We start from the raw sequence: 25,812 nt of genomic DNA, 5'->3' as shown, positions 1-25,812 counted from the left end.
ACGTTATAAACAGGTAACAAGTATAGAAAAGGCCGAGATGCCTGATCAGTCGTGGCACTCCGTGATACTGTCCCATAAGCCATCCAAGGTAGGGAGGGTCGTGGAGACCTCTTGTCATCCAGGAAGAAATACCGTTTACAGTAAGAACAAACTGTTCCTTCTCTCATGGATGACAGAGGTCTCCACGTGGGACATACCAAAGCTACGACTTAGGGTGGGTCAAGTGGAGTCAGGACCTGTTGCAGGACCCTGCGACCAAAGGAAGCTTCTGCTGAAGCGCAGAGGTCAATTTTGTAATGGCGCGTAAAAGTAGAAGGAGACGATCAGGTGGCCGCCTTACATATTTACTCTATTGAGGCATTAGTGGAAAATGCTCCCGAGGTGACAGCTGATCTGGTGGAATAAGCAGTAAGATTTGACGGAGGTGGCCAGTGTAGGGCTTCATATGCCAGAGATGCGAGCTCGAATCCACCTTGCCAAAGTATTTCGTGACACCTTCTTGCCTAAAGTAGGGGGATGGAAGGAGACAAATAAGGAATCACATGTACGAAAGGATTTGGTCCTAGCAATATAGACTTTTAGAGCACGTCTGACGTCTAAGGAGTGCCACGCCTTCTCCCTAGGGTGAGAGGGATTAGGACAAAAGGAAGGTAAAATGAGTTCCTGCTGCCTATGGAAGGCAGAGTTGACCTTAGGAACAAAGGCTGGGTCAGTTTGCAGTACTGCCTTGTCCTTGTGGAAAATACACAAATGTTTCTGTATTGACAGGGCCTGTAGCTCGGACACCCTGCATGCCAAGGTGATAGCCACCAGGAATACTGATTTGAATGAGAGGACTCTGAGAGGAACGGATCCAAGCGGCTCGAAGGGTGGTTTTTGGAGAGCGCTGAGGACAGTGTGGAGGTTCCATGAGGAAAATCTATGTATTACTGGAGGGCTTAAGGCGGTGGCTCCTTGAAGGAACCTTTTGACAAGAGGATGTGCAGCCAGAGATGTGTCAGTGTTGGGAAGCAGGATAGATGACAATGCTGACACTTGCCGTTTTAAAGTGTTTGCTCACATGCCCATTTGTAGACCTTCTTGCAAGAACTGTGACGGGACTTGTGTAACCCCCACCGACTCGGGAGGGGTGTTGTGTTTAGCGCACCAGGATGAGAAAGCCTTCCATGTCGACTGATAGCTTCAGATGGTGGAAGGGCATCTTGCGGCCAAGATGGTATTTACTACTGAAGGCGAAATACCTAGTGCTAGTAGTCTGTTGCACTCAATCTCCACACGGTTAACTCGAGCCATTGTGGGTTTGGATGTAGTAGAGGACCTTGATGAAGCAGGTCCTGGCGCGCCGGATGATGAAACGGAGGGCTCTGTGCCAGTGGAACTATGTCCGAGAACCAGGGACGCCTTGGCCAATAGGGGGCTATAAGGACCACTTGAGCCTCTTCTGCTCTGATTTTCTTCAGTACCCTGGATAACAGAGGAGTTGGTGGAAAGGCGTAAAGTAGGCCTGTTGGCCAACTTACCGCCAATGCATCCTGCTTCTCTGCTCTGTGATTCTGAAAGTGGGAGAAGAACCTCTTTGTCTGGTAATTGTCGTTCGATGCAAACAGGTCTATGTGGAACCTGCCGAATTTCGCTTGGAGGGACTGGAACACTTCTGCGTTCAGGGCCCACTTGCCCAGGAAGAGCTGTTGTCAGCTCAACCAATCCGCCGTTGTGTTCAGGTGACCTTGAATATACTCCACTGAAACTGATGACAGGTGTTTTTCTGCCCATAGCAGCATTGAGGTTGACTCGAGGTTCAGAGCATTCGAGTGAGTACCTCCCTGCTTGAGTAGATGAGCGTGAGTCGACGTATTGTCAGTGCATATAAGGACGTCTGGGACGGTAAGTATGGGAGCAAAGTGACGAAGGGCCAGATATGCTTCCCTTAGCTCTAGCCAGTTGATGCTCTTGGTCTCTTCTGTTGGCGTCCAACGGCCTTGGATGTATCGGCCTTGGCAATGCGCTGGAGGTTTGTGTCGTTGGTGATGACTGTTCGAGGAGGATCTTGCAGTGGAACTCCCTTGTTTAGGTTCTTTGTCTCCATCCACCAAGTAAGCGAGCGCCTGACTATAGTTGGGAGGAGAACACGATGGTGGGAGCGTAGTGCAATGCCGGCTTGAAAGCGTAGGAGGAAACTTTGGAGTGGGCAGGAATGGAAGTGCGCACAGGGAGTAATCCCTATTGCCGATGCCATCATCTCTAGTAGCTTGGCAAGCGACATCACATCTGCTGATCAAAGTTGCGACAGGATGGATGCTAGAGTGGCAATCTTCTGAATCCTCTCTGGCGACAGGGAAATGTACTGACGTGCCGTGTCTAGCGTTGCCCCAGGTGAAGAAGCTGCTGAGAGGGGTTTAGATGACTCTTTCGGGAATTTACCAAGAATTATTATTATTATTATTTATTAAACTTATATACCGCCCGACTAGCCATAGCTCTCTGGGCGGTGAACAACAAAATACAATAAAATGAACAATATAATACAATAACAATAAAGCAATCAAAAATCAATAACAGCAAACATAACAAGAAATAAATTAAATTAAGTTAAAAATGCAAAAGTTAAAATGCTTTGGGAAAGAGGAAGGTTTTAACTTGGCGCCAAAAGGATAACAATGTCGGCGCCAAGCGAACCTCCTCGGGGAGACTGTTCCACAGTTCGGGGGCCACCACTGAGAAGGCCCTAGATCTTGTCATCACCCTCCGGGCCTCTCTATGAGTCGGGACCCGGAGGAGGGCCTTCATAGCAGAACATAGTGTACGGGCGGGTTCATAGCGGGAGAGGCGTTCCGACAGGTATCGTGCTCCCGCACCGTATAAGGCTTTATAGGTTAACACCAGCACTTTGAATCTGGCCCAAAGCAAATTGGTAGCCAGTGCAAGCGGGCCAGAACAGGTGTTATATGCTTGGACCGCTTGGTCCTTGTTAACAATCTGGCCGCCGCATTTTGCACTAGCTGTAGCTTCCGGACTGTCAGGGTATCCACTGTGAGTGGATGGATGGTAAGGAACAAGCTGAAGTTGGATCCTGATAAGACCGAGGTACTACTTGTGGGGGACAAGAGAAGGTTGGGCGATATTGACCTGAAGTTCAATGGGGTGAGTCTACCCCTAAAGGACCAGGTCCGCAGCCTTGGCGTTGTGCTTGATTCCAGGCTGTCCATGGAGGCTCAGATTTCGGCAGTGAGCCGGGCAGCCTGGTACCAACTACACCTCATACGAAGGCTGCAACCCTACCTTCCTGTTCATCAGCTCCCACTAGTGGTACACGCCCTGGTCACCTCTCGTTTGGACTACTGTAATGCGCTCTACGTGGGGATACCCTTGAAAACTGTCCGGAAATTACAACTGATACAAAATGCGGCGGCTCGACTACTTACGAATAGTCGCCGCCGAGATCACATCACACCAGTGTTGTTCGATCTACACTGGCTTTCAGTTGTTTTCCGAGCCCAATTCAAGGTGTTGGTATTAACCTTTAAATCCCTATACGGTTTCGGCCCAGTTTATCTTACGGAGCGCCTTCAACGCCACCAATTATGCCGCCCGACAAGATCGGCCACACAGGGCCTTCTCTCAATCCCGCCAACAAAAACAGCCAGATTGGCGGGTACTAGAGAGAGGGCATTCTCAGTGGCGGCCCCCACTCTTTGGAACTCCCTCCCACAAGATCTCCGGCACGCCTCTTCCCTAAATGTGTTTCGGAAAGCCTTAAAGACCTGGCTCTTTCAGCAGGCCTTCGGGGTATCCGGGGAGGGTTAATTGTTATAATTGTAATGCCTCCTGTCCAGTTTTAATATTGTTGTTGCAGATGTATTGTTTTTATATTGTATCGCTGTATTTTTCAATTGTATCTTAACGATTTTGTTCGTTGCCTAGAGTGGCCATTGGCCAGATAGGCGACGAAGAAATTAAATTTATTATTATTATTATTATTATTCAAAGGTAGCCCTACGTAAAGCGCATTACAGTAATCCAAACGTGAGGTTACCAGAGCATGTACCACTGATGTAAGGTCCTCTTTACTCAAATAGGGATGTAGCTGGGCTACCAACCGAAGTTGGTAAAACGCATTCCTAACCACCGAGGCTACTTGAGCCTCAAGTGAGAGGGAAGAGTCTAAAAAGACTCCCAGACTACGAACCCGGTCCTTTAGGGGGAGTGTAACCCCGTCCAGGACAGGGTATATATCCACCATCCGATCAGAGAACCCGTCCACCAACAGCATCTCAGTCTTGTCTGGATTGAGCTTCAGTTTGTTAACTCTCATCCAGTCCATTGTCGAGGCCAGGCAACGGTTCAGCAAATCGACAGCCTCACCTGAAGAAGATGAAAAGGAGAAGTAGAGCTGCGTGTCATCAGCATACTGATGACAACGCACTCCAAAACTCCTGATGACCTCTCCCAACGGCTTCATGTAGATATTAAAAAGCAGGGGGGACAAAACTGACCCCTGCGGGACCCCATATTGGAGAGCCCGCAGTGTCGAGCAATGTTCCCCAAGCACTACCTTCTGGAGACGACCCGCCAAGTAGGAGCGGAACCACTGCCAAGCAGTACCTCCAACTCCCAACTCCGCCAGTCTCTCCAGAAGGATACCATGGTCGATGGTATCAAAAGCCGCTGAGAGATCAAGGAGAATCAACAGAGTTACACTCCCTCTGTCCCTCTCCCGACAGAGGTCATCATACAGGGCGACCAAGGCCGTCTCAGTACCAAAACCGGGCCGGAAACCCTGTTGAAATGGATCTAGATAATCGGTTTCATCCAATAGTGCCTGGAGCTGGCCAGCAACCACTCGTTCCAAGATCTTGCCCAGGAATGGAACGTTTGCTACTGGCCTGTAGCTGTTGAAATTGTCTGGGTCCAAAGAAGGCTTTTTCAGGAGTGGTCTCACCACCGCCTCTTTCAGGCAGCCGGGGACCACTCCCTCTCGCAAAGAGGAATTTATCACTTCCTTGGCCCAGCCAACAGTCCCATCCCTGCTAGCTTTTATAAGCCAAGAGGGGCACGGATCCAGTACCGAAGTGGTTGCACGCACCAGTCCAAGCACCTTGTCCACGTCCTCGAGCTGAACCAACTGAAACATCCAATAAAACATGACAAGACTGTGCTCCGGACACCTCACTAGGATCAACTGCTATAAAATGGGAGTCCAAGTCCCGGCGGATGCCTAAGATCTTATGCTGGAAGTGCTCAGCAAACTCATTACAGCGGGCCATAGATGGTTCAACATAGATGGCCTACATGAAGTAGCCCTCGGACAACTCTAAAAAGCTCCGCTGGGCGGCAAAGGGATAACTTGATAGTGGCAGCAAAATGTTGTTTTTTTGCCGCCCTCACCGCCCTCACATATAGTTTGGTAGAAGCACTAACCAGCGCATAATTGCATCCGTCAGGAGTTTGCCTCCATCTCCGCTCAAGCCGCCTCCTTTCTTGCTTTATTGCTCTCAGCTCCGGCGTGTACCAAGGGGCTGTATGAGCTCTACACAGGAGAGGGCGCGCAGGAGCGATCATGTCGACGGCCCGGGTCATCTCCACATTCCACAGTTCAACCAGGGCTTCAACAGGAGCGCCAGTCCTATCAGCCGGAAAACCCCCCAGAGCCCTTTGAAAACCCTCAGGATCCATTAGTCTCCGGGGGCGGACCAATTTAATAGGTCCCCCACCCTTGCAGAGGGAGGAGGCTACTGAGAGTCTAAATTTCATCAAGCAGTGATCTGTCCATGACAAAGGGAGAGATGTAAAACTCCCCACATCCAGATCACTATCCCCATGTCCAGTAGCAAAGACCAGGTCTAGAGTATGCCCCGACATATGCGTTGGGCCAGTAACATATTGGGACAGCCCCATGGTTGTCATGGAAGCCATGAAGTCCTGAGCCGCCCCAGACAAAGTCGCCTCGGCATGCATGTTGACATCCCCCAGTACTAATAGTCTGGGGGATCTCAACAATACCTCCGAGACAACCTCCGTCAGCTCAGCTAGGGAAGCCACTGGGCAGCAAGGTGGGCAATACACCAAGAGGATTCCCAGCCTGTCCCTCTGGCCCAGCACAAGGTGCAAACACTCCAGACCGGTAACTGTATGGACATGGTGCTTGGTGAGTGAGATGGAACTCTTATAGACCACAGCAACCCCACCTCCCCGACCCTCAGATCTATCATGATGCTGAACCAAATACCCCGGTGGGCAGATCTGGGAGAGACTAACTCCTCCCTGTTCGCCCACCCAGGTCTCGGTTATGCATGCCAGATCGGCTGCCTCGTCCATAATCAAATCATGGACGAGGGGTTTTTTATTATGAACCGATCTGGCATTAAAAAGCACCAGCTGGAGATCTGAGAGTTGGCTGAGAGGACAACCAACAACCCTGCGGGTGTGAGAAGGACTGGAACAAGGCACAGCCACAACATGTCTGGGCCGCGTTCCCCTTACCTGGCACGTCCTTCTCACAACACCATACCTCCCTTTGCCCGTCACTACAGTGATTGGGGCCCCCTCAAGTCCCCCCGGTTGATAGAAGATCCTCCTTCCCAAGCACATATTAAAAACTTATCAACAAACATACAAACTCACTTACATCTAACACAATTACATCTACCCACACATACACACCAACATTCATTCAAACCAAGCATACAAAACCACAATCCCCTCAAATGTCCTGTTCTTCCTTCTTGCTCTGCCAATGTGACTAATAGATGGCACGCTGTGCCGCCCCGCCCCGGCGAGGATACCGAAAAAACGAGCCCAGCAACGCAACATCCAGGCCGCGGCCCAGCTCCTCCGCGCGGCACCCGCCGCTCTCCAGGGCCCAACAGCGGCGGAAACACGAAGCACAGCGGCAACGATGGAAAACACAGCTGCGGCAAAACAGAAACCGCAGCAGCAGCGGCAGACGAAGCACGGGCGGGAGAACACAAACCCAAAGCCCCAGCAGCGAGGAGGAGGTGCAGCCAGCCATGATCCTTGAGGTAACTCAGTGTGACTTGCGCGTCTTGTTGAGTGTGAAGGAGAGAAGTGGAGCGGATGAGGAGGTCGTCTAAATACGGGTAAATGTGTATTCCTCGTATTCATAGGCCCACTACTAACGTCACCATAACTTTGGTGAACACTCGGGGAGCCAATGCGAGGTCAAATGGTAGAGCCTTGTACTGGAAATGGTGTCCATTCTAGCAAACGCGGAGTAACCGCCGGTGTGACGATGGGAATATAGGAATGTGGAGGTAGGCTTCTTTTAAGTCTACCGATGCCAGAAAGTCCTGTGGAAGCAGAGCCTCTCGTATAGAAGTAAGGGTCTCCATCCTGAACCTTCTCTGGATCATAAACTGATTTAAGAATTTGAGGTCGAGTAGAGGACGCCAGGATCCGTCAGGTGGTGAATTTCGTTTAGGATTGTTTGGTGCTTTTCCTTGGATTTGGCTATGGGGGGAGGAAGGAACCTGGCGGCGGGTACCCCAAGAGTTCTATTCTGTATCCTTCCCTGACAATGCTTAACACCCACTTGTCTTGGATAGTGTCTTGCCATCGGGAAGCAAATTGGGTCAGGCGGCCTCTCACCTGCTTTCTCAGCGGTGAGTCAAAAATGTTGTTGGTTCTGGCATTCCTGCCTTGCTTGTTTGGAGGAGGGCCTGAGACTTCTGTGGCAATCTCTGCCTATTCCAGTAGGGGCGGCCAGTCTTGAAGTCACGGGCTCTGGTAGTGAACCTGGAGCCATGAAAGGACTGGTAGGGGTGAAAGGAGGAAGCCAAACATTTGAATATACGTTTATCCTCCCGCTGCTGGGTCGGCATCACTTTCTTTCTGTCCCTGGTTTCGATCAGGACCTCGTACAATGCTTCATCGCTGAAAAGCTTAGTGCCTGAGAAAGAAACTGAGGCTAAGTTAGCGTGTGAAGATGCATCAACGTCCCAGTGGTCAAGCCACAAATGCCTCCTAGCTACTACTGCTGCTGCCATTGCTCTGTAAGAAAATTGGGAAGAGTCCATTGCAGCATCGGCTATGAATGTCACTGATCTAGATATTTTTAGTAGAGTCTTTTTGAGCCTAGCAGGGTCTGTGTTAACATTATCAATCAGGTCCTCATCCCATAGTAGTGCTGCTCTGGCAAATACAGAGGCTGATGTGGAAGCTCGTATAGAGCCGCATCAGACTTATGTTCGATAGGATCTTTTAGCTGCGCATCTCCATCCCGTGGCAAGAACGCATGGGAAAGCAGAGCAGAGATGGGCCCATCCACGGCTGGAATGCGAAGTTGGTCCATGACATCAGCATCTAGGACATAAAACTTGTTGGCATAATTAATACCTTTCCTGCACTGGAGAGGCAAATCCCACTCTAACCTCATAATATTTTTTAACGGGGTTGGCAGTGGCAACCTGGTGGAAGGTTTTGGGGTGGGGAGCACCAATGCACTCTTGGACAGTGGTCCCTGCTGTTTTTGCACCACATTTAAATCCAATGCTGCTACTACTTTACGAAATAGAGGAGCAAAGTGAACATCTAGAAATAGCCTAGCAGACTCAGAGTCATCTATGTCTGAGCCTTTGCTCCATTCCCCCTCTTCAAGGTCTGGATCTCTGTCGTCATCGGACTGGGTGCCCTCCAGGGGAAGTCCCTGCTGCGTGGCGTGGCCTCTGGCAATAGAATGCATAGATGGGGAAGTCTCTCCATCATGGTGTAGGTGTGTACTTGAGGGCCTTTTAGAGGGTGGAATGCCTCCACGTCTTCCCTTATGGAGGGAGGTCTTTTGGGTGCCCTGACGCTTGCTAATTCCGCAGCTGGATCCCCAATCATGGTTTCTTTAAGCTGTTGCAGCACAGCAGGAGATAACAGGTCAGACAACCTAATCTGTGGCTGTTGGTGCGCAGTATATGTACCAGGTTGCACAGGGGGGTTAATACACATGGATTGAACCAGGGAGTCATACCATCTGAATTCCTCATCCTCCAAAGACGCTCCAGCTCCCTAGGTATAATAGGAAGGAGACGACGGGGCTCTGGAGATTGCGCAGGCCGTGTGCTAGACAGGGTGATAGCACTGACAACAGGCGGGAGCAGAGAGGTTTCGGCTGGAGCCTCCGCCTCCATAACTGCCACTGCTGTGGAAAGCGGCCCAGCAGGCCTATCAAAAATGGCGGGCGCCTGCCGATCCAAAATGGCAGCCGCCTCATGCTCGTCAGTTAAAATGGCGGTCGCCACGCAGCAACTGGCCGAAATTGGCTTCGCTGTAGGCCCCGGTAATAAGGAGACGCAATCGGACGACTCACGAATCGGAGCGATGGAATCCATCCGTGAGGACGTCCCTTCTAGAGGGTCATCTCCACCAATAAGCAGCCCTTGCTGAGCATTGGTGGGAATCTGGAGCGAGCGGGAACCGACTGCAGCCACAGCTGAGTACTGCCCTGTCTTCTTTGAATATTTTTTTCTTTTAGAAGAATAGCTGGCCTTATTATCCATGTCTAGCAGGGAGCAGAAGGCAGAGGAAGAGAGAAGTCAAGCAAACCGAAAGCAGGGTGGTAGGAATTTGCTGAGTCAGGAAATAAAACTGAGCCTCAGCAACAAGGGAGGAGCAAAAAACATTTCCAGAAGCATTTCCTGTCTCTGAGCTGTAGAGGGAGCTGCACTACCCACGTGGACACCTCTGTCATCCGTGAGAGAAGATGGGATTTTCAAGTTACAACTAAAATAAGTTTCTATTCTCAACTGAACAGTACAAATTATAGCTAAAGGAAAAGAACTTATGCTGAAAGCCAACAGAGCTCTATTTGGACAAATGGGTTTGACTGCACAGAGACATAATCTGTCAATAAGATATGTCCAAGACCATCCACTTGGATCAAATCCTCGTCCATTAACAGCGCATGTGATAATTCACTCAAAAACAATGAAATCTACCTTAGCTCCTAAGCTTGAGAAACTAGCACAGCCAGAAGGTTAAGTATGATCACTAGATGGCATAAGGAACAAAGTGTGGCCATGTCAAATTTAGTGATGTAACAGACTAGAAGGTAATCGGGGGGGGGAATCAACGTTATGCTTGATGTAGACTGAACTACTTCAATAAAGAATGCAGAACAGATAATGATTCTCCACATATAAAGACATTGTAGGAGACCTCAAGATAAAGCAGTGATGAATATTCTTACCAGGAGTATATAAAAACAAATCTCTCTGTAGAGAATGGAAACATGAGAGAATACAGGGGGAAACTCAAGGGGAAAATCGTATTAGCAGCATGTGAGACCTAGTTACTAGTTAGGGCACAATGTTATTCACTTTCTGGGCTACATGTCTTCACTGTCTGACATAGTAAGTGATTGTGTTGGTCATGGCAAATGTGCTGCACTAAAACTGGTATAGGTTTACCCAGAATTTTGGATGACATTTTCACAACTTGAAAAAACAATGTACCATTGAAAGTTTACAATGCCTTGAGGTTTCTACATGTTGCATGCATGGTTCTATGAACACAGCAAGTGTAAATGAAAAAAAAATGGAAATGAACTGCCTTCAAGTAGATCCTGGCTTATTGCTACCCTATGAATAGGGTTTTCACGGTAAGCTGTATTCAGAGGGGGTTTACCATTGCCTTCCTGAGGCTAGTCCTCCCCAGCTGCCTAGGGCCTGCCAGCTGGGGGGCAACTGGGCTCCTTGGGACTATGCAGCTTGCCCAGGGCTGCACAGGTGGCAGGTCACATAACCCCTGAGCCACTCACTGTGGGGGTGATCTTTAGCTGGCCCTTTACACCCAGGAGACACGAGCAGGGATTTGAATTCACAGACTCTGGACTCCCAGCCAGGCTCTCCTCCCCACTGTGCTAAACAATTTTCTGCGCCACAAGGGGTCGTAAAATCACATCAACTGCTGACTTGTTGTGACTCCCTTTAGCAGCACATTTGCCGTGCTACTTACCAAACCTTTGTTCGGAAAAACAACCTTTTCCAGTTTGCACAAAATTCCCAGTCCATATGTCATGGATAGAGGATAGGAGTCAGTTCTGGAACTGTTGTCCTACAGATGTAAGCAGACATGTGCTGAACTTGCATGTACCTGTATGAAGAATGGCTTTACATGCATGCAATATGTCATATGCAACACTGTGGCAGCCAAGCTGATGAAAATGACTTTGAATCTGTCCTTGAAGAAGATTATGACATTAAGTTTTTATGATTAGTTAAACTATTTGAGAAAACTTTGTACTTCACTGATGTTTTTGTAGATCTGGAAATGGCAATCATAAAAAGTGCTGTCATACAATCAAATTCTCTTTCATTTCTCTCTCTCCAATTTATTTCACACATACTATGTTGCATTTGACAAGTTGTTTTATCACCCTGTGCTCACATTTTAAGTATTACATTTTAACCTCTTTTTGTTGTGAACATAATTAGAGGGTGGGGTTTGGTGAAAGCTACTTTTTATGGATGGCCCTCAGAGCCATTAGCTGTATTAGGTTCAGAAAAGGCTACCTGGTTTAATCTTTCAAGATGGATGATACTGACCACCCCTTCTGGTCCATACACTATTCCAAATCCATGTACATGATCTGGAAACAAAATGTAGTATTTCCTCTTTGAGATAAGGTTACAAGATACATTAACCCAGGACCTACTTGCACCCACATATTCCAATTATATGGACCCTTCCACTTCAGTAACTAAGCAACAGCATGACAGTCTCAAAAATACAAAATGAACTGCTAAAAAGGAGAGTTCCACAAAACAAACACGGAAAAAGGGAGAAGTCACTACCAGTACATGAATGAATGGGCAAAGAAGACAAGAGGCAATGGAGCACGTAACTCCATTGTTTGATACAATGCAAACAAATGTTACAAGTGGTAAAAATGACAGTGAAATACACTAGATACCAAATGACCAAAATATCAGACAAATCACAACAGACAGTAAAATATACTGCAAATGCCCCAAACAGTCAAGTATACCATAATAACAGCTATTCCAGATTGTAAAAACTGTTTCAATGCTTCTTCAGATGCCACTACTTCTTAACTCATTGGTTCTGGAATCAGCAGCCATCCTTGATTCTCCCACAAGAATAACCAATTATCTCCACTGGAGAAAATGCCAAATATTCTTATGAAAAGCTAATCTTCAAAAGAAAAACCCACTGGCAAGAACATCTTTTTATGTGGGGTAATTATCCTAGCAATTGTATAAGCCAATAGCCAATTGACTGAATATTAGGAAATCCAAATTGCTGAGAAGGCCAATTAGATATATTATTAAAAAAATCTTACCCATATTATGCCTCCTAAACAATAAATAAACAAACTCTTATCGGGAGAAAACTGAATGCGGCTCAAAACCCGACTGGAACCACAGCTGTATTTATGGTTTAAAGGTCAGCTGCTGGAAATAATTAAAGAGATAATGAAAGTAATCCAAACTGGTATAGGTGACTACAAAAGGAACACATAACAAATAAGGAAACAAACAGATGATATACCATTCTATTACAGTTATAAAAGAATATAAATGTAATGAACAAACATTTATGTATTTTTACCCTAAATACAGTTGAAGGTACTTATACAAGTACTTATTTATTACACTGAGGCCCCAGGGGATATGGATTTTAACATATGTATCCAGAAGGCTTCTCTTTTTAATAATATATCTGCCAGTAAAACTCATTTGTAAGGGGAAGATTACACATGTTCCACTGCAAAGAATCTTAACTCTTCGGTGAGTGTTGACGTTGAACAAAATGCATGGTGAGTGGAGCTTCCAAAGAGTTAGTATGGATTTTATGTTCAGTAATCCTGAGTTTTAAAGGTCTAGAGGTCTGTCCTATGTATAACTTCAAACATGAACACATAATGATGTAAATCACATGATCCAAATTACAACTGGTAAAATATTTAATATGTATGACTATCAATCAGTTTAGTAAATTCCTTTACTCATAAATGTTGGGGCCAACATGAACACCGGCCACAAGAGAAGTAATCTGCAATTTCATGAAAACCTATAGTTCTAGGAACATAGTCAGCATGAACCAATTTGTCAGCTAAGTTTGAAGTTCTCCTGAACCCTATATTAGGAACATTGTTGCATCCAGGTATATCAAATGCCAATGTTTATGTATAATCCGTTTAATCGTCTGAGAAAATTCATTAAACTCTATGGACCAGAACAACCTATCAGACATAGATCTGGAACGTGAATGAAACAAGGATTATCTTGAAATCAAATCTGTCCTGGCTCTGGATGCTGTGATTACATGTCTAGGAAAACCATGTTTATCAGTTCTCTGGAAAATTAGGCAAAATGTGTATTATAACTATGAATAAAAGTCCTATTAAGTTTCAACCATAACAATTGACTATATGGTAAATTATTAATAAGATGTCTGGGACAATTGCTGTACATCTCCATTCCACAAGAGGCAGCCAGAGCTGCAGTTGAAAGGATTTTACATTCACATCCAAATGTGGATCCTCCTATACATTTTCTATTAGATCAACTGGATATTATATCCACAATCACATGGAGGGTTCTACTCACGTTCAAGCAAATGTGAATAAAGCCAACTGTAGACCATTCCTGCTCAACCCGGGGAGGGGAAGGGATGAAGTGAGAAGGGCAACATTCACAGGGACATTGCGGGCAGGGCTTGCGTGCATGCACCTAAACCCATCCTCCATTATACAGCTGACTATTGCTTTGTAGACTCGTCACCATTACTACCTTCTACTTGGAAATCGTAATTTTCCACAGCAGGCCAAGGTTCCCTGGACATCTAAAAAACTACAGCAGTAGTCAATCCTAAAAAGTCTGACAATTATGCATTAAAGTTGTCAGATCTGCTTCAGACAAAGGTAAAAAGTGTAAAGACTTTTACTGTTAAAGCAGCTCCTCTCACAACTGACTAACACAATGCAAGCATACTTGCAAAACCAAACAGACTCAGAAGGTATATAGCTAAAGTAGGGATCCAGGCCTGTTGACAGAAAAAAAACATTCTCGCACCATGTTTTTCAGTTGCCTTTCAAAACTGCAATCTATGGGGAGCATATACTGTGTAGTGAAATTAGATGGTATTTTGCACTGTTTTTAAAAAATCAACAAAAGAAAAAGATGCCTGTAGTTATTTAAGGTGGTATGAGTAAAAAATAACCTACCCAGTCAATGTATATGTTTTTCCTTTCGAATCGGGGTCCTTAATAGCACTAATTATTGCCTTTGCTACATCAACAACCTATGGGATAATTCAAGGAGGAAAATGAGCATATATATTAAAGTGAATTCTTTTAAAAAAGTAAAATAAGTCTGAAATATTTTACAACAATACCTACATAGATAGGCTGCTTCACAGTTTTCTTGCCCAAAGCAATCAGAGGCATCCCAACAAACCAGCGCATGTCTGAATCAAGATAGGTAAGTTACTGGAGAATAGATGTGTGGTTGTTGCAAATAAAGAATAATCATATTAGTACTGCAGAGCAAAGACCTCGTATCTGAAGATGGTAGGTACATTAAATGCACACAGCCTGAATCTCTTGAATCTCTGGGAGGAGGGGAGAGGGAGCACTGCCTCAAGAAAAGTAAACAATTTAAACTGAACATGTCAAACTTTTCAGTATGCTTAAGTTTATTCTTTGGAACCCAGCTACTGGATTTGGCAAATTGATCTTTATTGTCTTAAAATATAAAGCCAGTGTAGTGGGGTGGCAAGAGAGACTGATCTATGAGACAGCAAGTCCCTAGTTCAAATCTTGCCTCTGCCATGAACTCACAAACCGCCTTCGGCAAGTCATTCACTTACAGCTCTATTCCCCATCTCTACTACAAGAATAATCTACCATACAGAGTTGTAATGATTACTGAGATAACACTGATCACTTTGAAAGTGCTAAATAGCATAATAATCCCATCAATGAAACTGTGATCCAAAAGGAAAACTGCTCAAAATCATGTAGCTTTTTTTAGTGACTCAAAAAGAAATTACCAATATGAACACATGTTCAATTATTGCAACTACATGATCCATTCTTTGTAATAATTTACAACTATTGTAATATTTGTAATTACAATGAAGGATGAAGATTTGTATAGTACAATATAAAATACAACTTTATTAAAAAGTATAAAAGACAAACGTTAATAAAAATTTCCTAAATACATCTCTCTCAATTTCAAAAGATGTCATGCTCAAAATTCTAGAAGATAAATTCTGAAACTTTGCCAAATTCTGTACGTATCTGAAATTCCATTTCAGCTTTGGCTCAAGGCATTCCAAATTCTACGCTCAGAGTAAATGATGTAAATGATCATACTACATAGCCCTGCATCTCTCTTTAAATATAATGACAAAGACTGGGATAACAGAGGGGAGAAAAGGAGAAGGCAGATTTCATGTTCCAATGAGCGTACTTACTTGCATAATGGTTTAAAAACCTGTCCTCTCTCCCAAACATTTCAGAAGGCTTCATAATGATAGCACCTGGAAATTCCTCTCTCACAACCTTCTCTCCAACAGCCTGTCATCAAATCATCAGAAGGTGATTAATTTCCCATCCATGTACAAGATAGTATATTTACTAATAGTATATATAATATATTTACTAAATAACTGAAATAAAATTTAGAGCTACTATTTGATAACACTATTAAGAAGCTGCATATACCTTGGTTCTTTAGTGAATTTAATCTTCCTATTATGTATTTTTCTAAACATCGTGCTATCCATGAATGCTTCTGCACAAGAGCGTGTCTACACAGACGCATTCAAGGGTAAGACAGTTCAAGGTAAGGCAAAGCGGGGCAGTCAGTGTGAGGCACCTGGTGCCAAGTGAGGCATGACAATGAGTACGAGGCACCTGGCACCACTGCCAGTGAGTGACAAGTAGCATCCAGCGAGAGGTGGCGGCTGGTGGTGGCAGCAAGCAAGAGCAAGAGGGGTGGAGGTGACTGTGCCCTGGGCCTGGATGGGTGGGGGAGGGGGGAGCACTGATGACCCATGTGGGGTGGGGGGAAGGAGGAGGCAGGGGGAGTGGTAGTAGGGGAAGAAAGGAGCACTGGCAACCCATGCTGGTGACAGTAGGTGGGGTTGGCAAGCGAAGCAAGCTGGGATGGAGCCCCCAGTTCTTTTTTAAAAATGTTCCAGCCTACAGGACAGAACACAAATATGTTACCTACAAGAATTAATGGCAAAAGATGTACACAAAACAAAGGCACAAGAGTGTCACTAGAATTAAAAAAAAAACCCAATCCATTTGTTTTTCCACAACTCTTGCAATGTTTAATGTTACACCAGTTTAAGCAATCTGAGTCACCCAGGTTTTTTAAAAAAATAAATTTTAATTGAAATCTTTTTCAAAAAACCTTCTGATATCTAGGAATTCTGTATGAAGTCTTTTGAGCACATAGAACACACACAAAATACTACAGATGCCATTGTGCTTCACCTTGATAGAAACTGAACAGATCAGTGATGCATGACACATGAGAAAGAACAAAAAACATTCAAACAAATAATAGACTTTTCCTATAAATTTACATGTGTTTTAATACTGTTTAAAAACTATGTAAATCTCATTTTGCTCTAGTAGATATTATGGATTAAGAAATTCACTGAGTACTCTGAATCCACATAACTGCTACTCGTGGAATTGGATACACAGTGCAAGATCTTAGCATTCATTTTTGAAATGTTTCTAGCCCCAAAGCTTAGATTTTCCATCCCTTTGACTCTGTTACTCTTTTCTTTGTCAAAGAATCTCACACTTGAAAACCTGAAACAGCAACCCTAGATGTACAAACATAATTTAAATTGACCTAATTAAACAATTTATTCTGATCCTCTTTGAGTACCATTTTAAAATATTTTTAAAATATTGGTATCATTTTTTGCACAGAATATACGTGTGGGGGGGGGAGAGAAACATGGATGCAATAAAAAAAAGCACAAGTTAGCGATTTCCCTCTGGTAAGACTGTAAGCTTTACATTGTAAGGAATAGTTGACCAGGACTCAGGATGGTGCTGATGCTAGCATGTTCTCTGCATGCAAGCGTACATGTGTCACCAACAGATATGCGATTTTCAAGATCTCATGACATGGCATGGAGATGCTGTCTTGCACTTCAGTTATAGCAGGAAATAGCAATAGAAATATCAACTTCAGTGAAAAAGCTCAGTAGAAATATAAAAGCATTTAATAGGTGCAATACACACACAAATTTCTCAACCACCACATTAACTGGACCAACAGGTTAAACTGACCTTGCTTTTGTGTAGTGTTTCAAGTGCACTTGAAAAATGAAGTAAATATCCTCATGGGAGCCAAACCCAGCCACAGCTCCAGAGGCACTTTGACCACACATTTTCTCATGCTGAGAAGTGTTTCAAACCTTACAGAAAAAGGGGTCTAGCCCTGTCTTTTGCTCTAATATGTGAAGTGGTACTTAGGACAAGAGAAGCTTGATTCAATGTTCCTTTGATATTGTACAACTCTTGTGTACAACTCTAGTGAGGAACATGGGTGATGCCACCCCAATTTGAGTGATCATGGGTAGAGGGAGATACCACAGAAGATGAAGGAAAGACTATCTATGCCTTGTTCCTCAATCCCACTCCTCTCATGGGCGGGTTCCTCAGTGCTCATCTTCTGTGGCCACTGGTCTGTGTGTGCTGTTGATTAACACCAGACTGGTACATAATAAGACCACACTCATCCATGATTTGATCATGGATGAAGGTGCCGATTTGGTGCACATTACCGAGACCTGGGTGGGTGAGCTGGGAGGAGTTGATTTTGACCCACCTTTGCCCACCTGGATACTCGGTGCAACACCAGCACAGGTTGCAGGGACGGGGGGGGGGTTGCTATGGTCTACAGAACTTCCATCTCTGTCACCAGGAAACCACTCTCTCTTGGAGATAGCTGTGAGGGCCTGCACCTGGTGTCAGGCCAAGGAGACAGTAAAGTAGGGTTGTTCCTGGTATACCATCCACTTTGCTCTCCGGCAGCGTGTCTGACCGACCTGGCATCTTGGCTGTGGTATTGGAGGAGCCCATAAGGATAATCCTGGGTTATTTATTTATTTATTTATTAAATTTCTATACCGCCCCATAGCCGAAGCTCTCTGGGCGGTTCACAACAGTAAAACTTCAATATACAATAAGCACAAAGAAAACTATTTAAACATGCTAAACTACGAAAATACTAGTATACTAAAATGCTGAATTAAAATGTTAAAAAGTTAAAACATAGATGTTAAAATGCCTGGGAGAAGAGGAAGGTTTTAACCTGGCGCCGAAAAGATAGTAATGTTGGCGCCAGGCGTACCTCAACAGGGAGATCGTTCCATAGTTCGGGGGCCACCACTGAGAAGGCCCTTTTTCTTGTTGCCATCCTCCGAGCTTCCCTCTGAGTAGGCACCCAGAGAAGGGCCTTCGATGTTGAACGAAGTGTACGGGTAGGTTCATATCGGGAGAGGCGTTCCAACAGGTATTGTGGTCCCAGGCCGTGTAAGGCTTTATAGGTTAAAACCAGCAACTTGAATCGAGCCCGGAAACATATAGGCAGCCAGTGCAAGTGGGCCAGAATCTGTGTTATATGTTCAGACCGCCTGGTCCCTGTTAACAATCTGGCCGCTGCATTTTGCACAACCTGCAGTTTCCGAACCGTCTTCAAAGGCAGCCCCACGTAGAGCGCATTACAGTAATCTAATTTAAAGGTTACCAGAGCATGAACAACTGAAGCGAGGTTGTCTCTGTCCAGATAGGGGCATAGCTGGGCCACCAACCGAAGTTGGTAGAAAGCGTTCCGTGCCACCGAGGCTACCTGAGCCTCAAGTGACAGAGATGGATCTAAAAGAATGCCCAAACTACGAACCTGCTCCTTCAGGGGGAGTGCAACCCCATCCAGGACAGGTTGGACATCCACCATCTGGTCAGAAGAACCACCCACTAACAGCATTTCAGTCTTGTCTGGATTGAGCTTCAGTTTATTAGCTCTCATCCAGTCCATTGTCGCGACCAGGCACCAGTTCAGTACATTGACAGCCTCAACTGAAAAAGATGAAAAAGAGAAGTAGAGTTGCGTGCCATCAGCATACTGGTGACAACGCACTCCAAAACACCTGATGACCGCACCCAGTGGCTTCATGTAGATGTTAAAAAGCATGGGGGATAGAACTGACCCCTGCGGAACTCCATACTGGAGAGCCCAGGGTGCCGAGCAGTACTCCCCATGCACAACCCTCTGGAGACGACCCGCCAGGTAGGAGCAGAACCACTGCCAAGCAGTACCTCCAACTCCCAAATCAGCGAGTCTCCCCAGAAGGATACCATGGTTGATGGTATCAAAGCCTGCTGATAAGTCAAGGAGAATCAACAGTTACACTCCCCCTGTCTTTCTCCCGGCAAAGGTCATCATACAGGGCGACCAAGGCTGTCTCTGTGCCAAACCCGAGCCTGAAACCCAATTGAAATGGATCCAGATAATCGGTCTCATCCAAGAGTGTCTGGAGCTGGTCCGCAACCACTCGTTCCAGAACCTTGCCCAGGAATGGAACATTTGCTACCGGCCTGTAGTTATTAAAATTTTCCGGATCCAGGGAAGATTTCTTCAGAAGTGGTCTCACCACCGTCTCTTTTAGGCAGTCAGGGACCACTCCCTCTCCCTCCCTTTCAATGTCCATGCTGAGGCTGCCTCTAGTGTTCCAGCTCGGGACTTCATGGCCTCCATGACAACCATGGGGCTGTCTCAAGTTGTCACTGGCCTGACGCATAGGGCGGCCCGAAGCATAGGGCAGCCCGAAGCATAGGGCAGCCCCAAGCATAGGGCAGCCCCAAGCATAGGGCAGCCCCAAGCATAGGGCAGCCTCTCCCCCAACTTGGTTTTTGCTCCAGATGGAGGAAGGGGTGGTCTGGGTGGATGTCACCCCATTGTCATGGTCAGACCACTTCAGTTTAGACTTATGACTCCAATCCTCCCCTCCCCTACAGGGGTAGTGGACACATTAAGATCGTCTGCCCCTGGAGACTAATGGAATCCACTGGATTCCTGAATGCCCTGGGGGAGTTCCCAATAGATAGAGCACATGACACTGTTGAAGAACTTGTCATGCTGTGGAACCACGAGGCACATCGGGCTTGTAACACAGTTGCCCCTGAGCACCCTCTCCGGCATTGTGGAACCCAGTTTGCACCTTGGTACACCAGTGAGCTAAGTGCAATGAAACAGGCTGGACAATGGTTAGAGGGCAAGTGGTGACAGACGTGCTGCGAGGCTGATCAGGCATGAGTAAAACATCATTGCTGTGCAGCGAAGAAGACCCACTTCTCTGCCACAATTGCATCTCAGATAGCCATCCAGTGGCACTTTTCTGTATTGTCAGGGGTCTATTGACATCAACTCCAAGAAATGGAGTTTTACACCCTCTAGAGGCCCACTGTCAATTGTTTGTAAGGCACTTTGAGGGTAAAGTTGCTTGCCTTTGTAGCAATCTTGATGCCCCATCCACATTTATTGTAGCTCCCAGTGAGGTGTCCGGTACAATGTCTGCTACAACTTCCTGGGATCAATTTCAGTTGATGAGGCCTGATGACGTGGACAAGGTGCTTGTGATGATGCAGCCAGCAACATGTCCTCTCGACCTTTGCCCTTCTTGGCTTATTAAAGCTTGCCAAGAGGGTTTGACCGAGAGGATCCAGGGTATGGTCAACGCACAGTTTCGGGACTCATTGGTTTGTGACAACTACCACCCTGTTGCAGTACCCACTTTTTAGGGAAGATGATTGAAAGGGTTGTGGCACAGCAATTGCAAGTACTCTTGGATGAAATAGATTAACTTGACAGAATTAGCCTTGGTCACCCTGCTGAATGACATTTATCAGGAGGACAGGGGGAGTGCGACCCTGTTAGTCTTATCTGATCTCTCAGCAGCTTTTGATACCTTTGACCATGGTATCCTTTTGGGGCAGCTTGGTGAGATGGGTGTTAGATGCACTGTTTCACAGTGGTTTCAATCCTATCTCGAGTCATTATCAGAGAATAGCACTGGGTGATTGTCTTTCGGCCCTCTGGCAGTTGTGCTGTGGGGTGCCGCAGGGTACCATCTTGTCCCCCATGCTGTTTAACATCTATATGAAGCCCTTGGGAGTGGTCACCAGGAGATTTGGGACAAGGTGTCAGCAGTACGCCAATACCCAGCTCTATTTTTCTGTAACATCTGAATCAGGAGAGCCTGTGCAAGCCCTGGACCCCTGCCTGGACTCAGTGGTGGACTGATGAGGGCCAATAAACTGAGTCTGAATCCTAGCAAGATGGAGATTCTGTGGGTTGGTGGTTCCCGGGTTTGGATAGTTGGTCAGTTGCCAGCTTTGGATGGGGTCATACTCCCTCTGAAAGACCAGGTCTGTAGTCTGGGGGTGCTCCTGGATCCATCTTTGTTGCTAGAGGCACAGGTGACCTAGGCGTGCCTTTTATGGCTGATAAGATAGCTGCATCCATTTCTGGACTGGAACAGCCTGACCACTGTTGTCTATGCCCTGGTAACCTCCAGGATGGATTACTGTAATGCACTCTATGTGAGGCTGCCCTTGAGGTTGGTCTGGAAGCTGCAGCTGGCACAAAATGCGGTGGCGCAACTGCTCATTGGGGCAGAGTATCGCCAACATGTCACCTAACTGGTGAAAGAATCACACTGGCTATCTATTAGCTACTGGGCGAAGTTCAAGGTTCTGGTTTTTGTGTACAAAGCCCTATACAGGTTGGGACCAGGATACATGAAAGACCATCTTACCCCTTTTATACCCAGTTGATCATTAGGCTCTGCAGGTGAGGGCCTCCTGCAGATACCATCTCATCAGGAAATCCCTTCTGCACAACATAGGAAGTGGGCCTTTAGTGTAGTGGCACCTGGAAAATGGACTGCCTTCAAGTCCAACAGGGTTTTCATGGTAAGCGATATTCAGAGGGGGTTTCCCATTGCCTCCCTCTGAGGCTAGTCCTCCCCAGCTGGCTAGGGCCTGCTCAGCTTGCCACAGCTGCACAAGCCCTCCCCTTCCTTGTCCGCAACTGCCAGCTGGGGGGGCAACTGGGCTCCTTGGGACTATGCAGCTTGCCCATGGCTGCACAGGGGGCAGGGCACGTAACCTCTGAGCCACTCACTGTGGGGGTGATCTTTAGCTGGCCCTTGACACCCAGGAGACACAAGAAGGGATTTGAACTCACAGACTCTGGACTCCCAGCCAGGCTCTCCTCCCCATTGTGCTATACCAGCTATATAGTGGCACCTACCTTTTGGAATTCTCTCCCCTTAAATATTAGACAGGCACCTTCTCTGTTATCTTTTCAGCATCTACTGAAGACCTTCCTCTTCCAATAAGCCTTTTAAGTAGATACTTATCCCAGTCTGTATTTGTGTTGGAATTGCTTTTTAATCTGTTTTTAAAGCTTTTTTAAATAAGATGTTTTTTAATCTTTTTTTTTTAAAAAAATATGTTTTTAAAGATGTTTTGCTTTAATATGCTTTTAATGATGTTTTGTTTTAATATATTTTAAAGACTGTTTTTATGATTTTAGAGTGTTTTTAGTGCTTTTGTCTGCTGCCCTGGGCTCCTACTGGGAAGAAGGGCAGGATATAAATCAAATAAATAAATAAACTCCTTGGATTGTACAAAGCATTTTGTGTTCATATATGCTCAAAGGTGAAGAAGGCTTGTAATTCCGTCCATAATATTCTGAAAATATTACAAAACAGCAACATCTAAAACAAAATATAGTAACACAAACTGAGGAAACACTTACTTTATTCCTAAGGTATTTTGAAGGACTTTTCATGTCTGCATTCAGATGAGAAATGTGAATAAGTTTTTCTACCCCAGCTTCCTTTGAGAGCTGAGCAATCTCCCTGGGAATACTAACGAAGATGTCTTCATACTTGAAGTTTCTAGAACGAAACACAAACACCTGAATATTAACATGCTCCCTATCAATTCATCACATCAGTCAGGACAGTGCTGTATAGTACAAGTCCCACCCTGATCTAACTCACAAGGTGGCCTTAGGTAAGCTAGTCTCTCTGCATGAGCAGTTCCACAATTTCACTTGCTATACTCATTAAGGCAAGTGTGTCATTGCCCACTTATGACCAAGAGAAGCCCCAGCTTTCTTCTCAAGGTTTGTAGGGATTGCCCTCATCTTCATAGCTTCCTGATCTGCATAGTTTGGAGGAGAGCTGGGGCTTATTCCCAGACACTGCCCTTTTGGCTTTGTGAGCAAGTCCAGCCAAAAATTATGAACCCCTGAACATGGAAATAGTTATACTGATAATGCCTTCCGGGGATGCTGCAGTCATCAAGGTAATGCATACGAGATGCTTTGAACACCTGAAGTCCACTGCAATGCTACATATAATGAGCTCCTACAGGGAGGAAGGGTGGGATATACATTTAATAAATAAATATAATGCCAATTTTCAATTAAGCAAGGTAACCTACAGAGAATTAGGATTCAAATATCTATCAAGAGCCCTACAAACCTCACACCTGAACTCAATCTTAATGAAGAGATACCAGTGAGAGCCAGTAGAGATGTAACATTTCTGGAATTTTCTAAGCCTTAAAAGGGGGGGGGGGCTAGGGGGAGGATATGTGATGCTTGTTCTCTTCTCTAAAGTTACTTCACAAATATAAAATACATTACTTAGCATGCAAAATTGTACTGCTTGCATACATATATACATACATTTAATAAAAAGAAGCCTTCATTATCTTGACATCTCCTTATTGTACTTTAAATTCAGAAACAGATGAAACTATAGAAAAATCTGCAACGCATTTTTACCAGAGGTTTTCAATGGGATACGTGTATACAATTCCATCTTTAAATTTCTACCAGTTCCCTGAAAAAAGCCCAAATGTCCTTCCAATATAACAGAACACAGTATTACAAACTATCAGTAAACCTGGATATTGAGTTAAGCGTTCTACCTTCTGAAGCCTCCGCATAGCCTCTGCATACAACTTGCATAGTAGCCATGCACAAAATTTGCCACATGAAATCCATTTCATGTCTATATACAATGCCTTGCAAAAGTAATCAGCCCTCTGACCAATGCTCTCATATAACTGAATTACAAATGGTACATTGTAATTTTGTTCTGTATGATATTTTATTTTGAAACACTGAACTCAAAATCAATTACTGTAAGGTGACATTGGTTGTATGTTGGGAAATGTTTGTAAGAAACATAAAAAGCTGAAACATGTTGCCTGCATAAGTATTCAGCCCCTACACATAAATGTTTGGCAGAGCCACCTTTCGCTGCCATAACAGCTTTAAGTTTTTTGCACACAGTGTTGGAAGGATTTTAGCCCATTCTTCTTGGCAGATTCGCTCCAGGTCATTCAGGTTGGTTGGACATCACTTGTGGACTGCAATTTTCAAAGAACACCACAGATTCTCAATGGAATTGAGATCAGGACTTTGTCTAGTCCTTTTTGTTCATGAGCTGCTCCAATGTTGCTTTGGCGTTGTGCTTGTGATCATTGTCCTGCTGAAAAGGGAATTCCTCCCAAGCTTCAGTTTTTTAGTGGACCGAAGCAGGTTCTCTTGCAGTATTTCCCTGTATTTTGCTCCATCCATTCTTCCTTCAATTTTAACAAGATGCCCAGTCCCTTCTGATGAGAAGCATCCCCACAGCATGATGCTGCCAGCACCACGTCACTGTAGGGATGGTGTGGCTTGAGGCATGGCAGTGTTAGGTTTGTGTCATACATAGCGCTTTGAGTTTTGGCCAAAAAGCTCTATCTTGGTCTCATCTGACCACAAACCTTTTCCCACATGGCAGCTGGGACACTCCCATGCTTTCTGGTAAACTCCAGATGTGCTTTCAGATGGTACTTTTTGAGTAATGGCTTCTTTCTTGCCACCCTCCCATACAGGCCAGTGTTATGCAGAGCTCTTGATACGATTGACTGGTGCACCACTACTCCACTTCCAACCACTGAATTCTGTAGCTCCTTCAAAGTGATTGTTGGACTCTCTGTGGCTTCTCTCACAAGTCTCCTTCTTGTTTGAGTGCTGCGTTTTGAGGGACGGCCTTTTCTTGGCAGTGCCTGGGGTGTGTGATGCAGCTTCCAGTTCCTGATTATTGATCCAACTGTGCTCACTGGGATATCCAAACACTGGGATATTATTTTGTACCCTTTTCCTAATCTATGCATTTGTATTATGTTATCTCTCACTTCTGCAGAATGTTGTTGGTCTTCATTTTCCTTCAGCTCCACAGCCTGACCAATGATCCTTTAACAGTGGGGGTTTTCTCTTGACAATGTGACAGCAACTTTAATGGTTCACAGGTGGAGGCCAATGGGAAGGTAATGTGTCCTCGATAGGGCAATTTCTTTCATCTGTGTAAACTGGGAGCTTCCACAGCACAGCGGCTGAATACTTGTGCAAGCAACATGTTTTGTTTTTTTTATGTTTCTTACAGATGTTTCCCAACATAAAACCAATGTCACCTTACAGTAATTGATTCTGAGTTTCAGTGCAATAAGATATTATACAGAACGAAATTGCAACGTACCATTTGTAATTCAGTAATATGAGAGCATTGGTCAGGGGTCTGATTATTTTTGCAAGGCACTGTATTAGGGTTGCTAGGCTCAGGGCCTGAGAATGACTCTGTATCTTTAAGAGAAGAGAAAATTCAGCCAAGTGCAGATTTTCTTGCAGCACTGTAATGGGAAAAACCACAAGGTGAAATTCTCCCTTCCCCCTGCAC

General features: G+C 45.3%; 1 protein-coding gene across 2 annotated transcripts in view; it reads right to left on the bottom strand.

The window, feature by feature from the left end:
* Positions 1 to 25,812, bottom strand: part of NDUFA9 (NADH:ubiquinone oxidoreductase subunit A9) — a 46,832-nt gene that overhangs the window by 16,160 nt on the left and 4,860 nt on the right. For both annotated transcript variants that reach the window (XM_061582606.1, XM_061582605.1), the window contains exons 5-8: positions 22,833 to 22,974; positions 15,451 to 15,553; positions 14,369 to 14,436; positions 14,195 to 14,271 (exon numbers count right to left, since the gene is read on the bottom strand). In XM_061582606.1, coding sequence (XP_061438590.1) covers positions 14,195 to 14,271; positions 14,369 to 14,436; positions 15,451 to 15,553; positions 22,833 to 22,974 — 390 coding nt within the window. The remainder of the gene's footprint in view (positions 1 to 14,194; positions 14,272 to 14,368; positions 14,437 to 15,450; positions 15,554 to 22,832; positions 22,975 to 25,812) is intronic.

Source organism: Rhineura floridana, chromosome 8, assembly GCF_030035675.1.
Source record: "Rhineura floridana isolate rRhiFlo1 chromosome 8, rRhiFlo1.hap2, whole genome shotgun sequence".
In the NCBI taxonomy this organism is placed as follows: Eukaryota; Metazoa; Chordata; class Lepidosauria; order Squamata; family Rhineuridae; genus Rhineura; species Rhineura floridana.
This window is presented reverse-complemented; position numbering and strand designations above follow the sequence as displayed.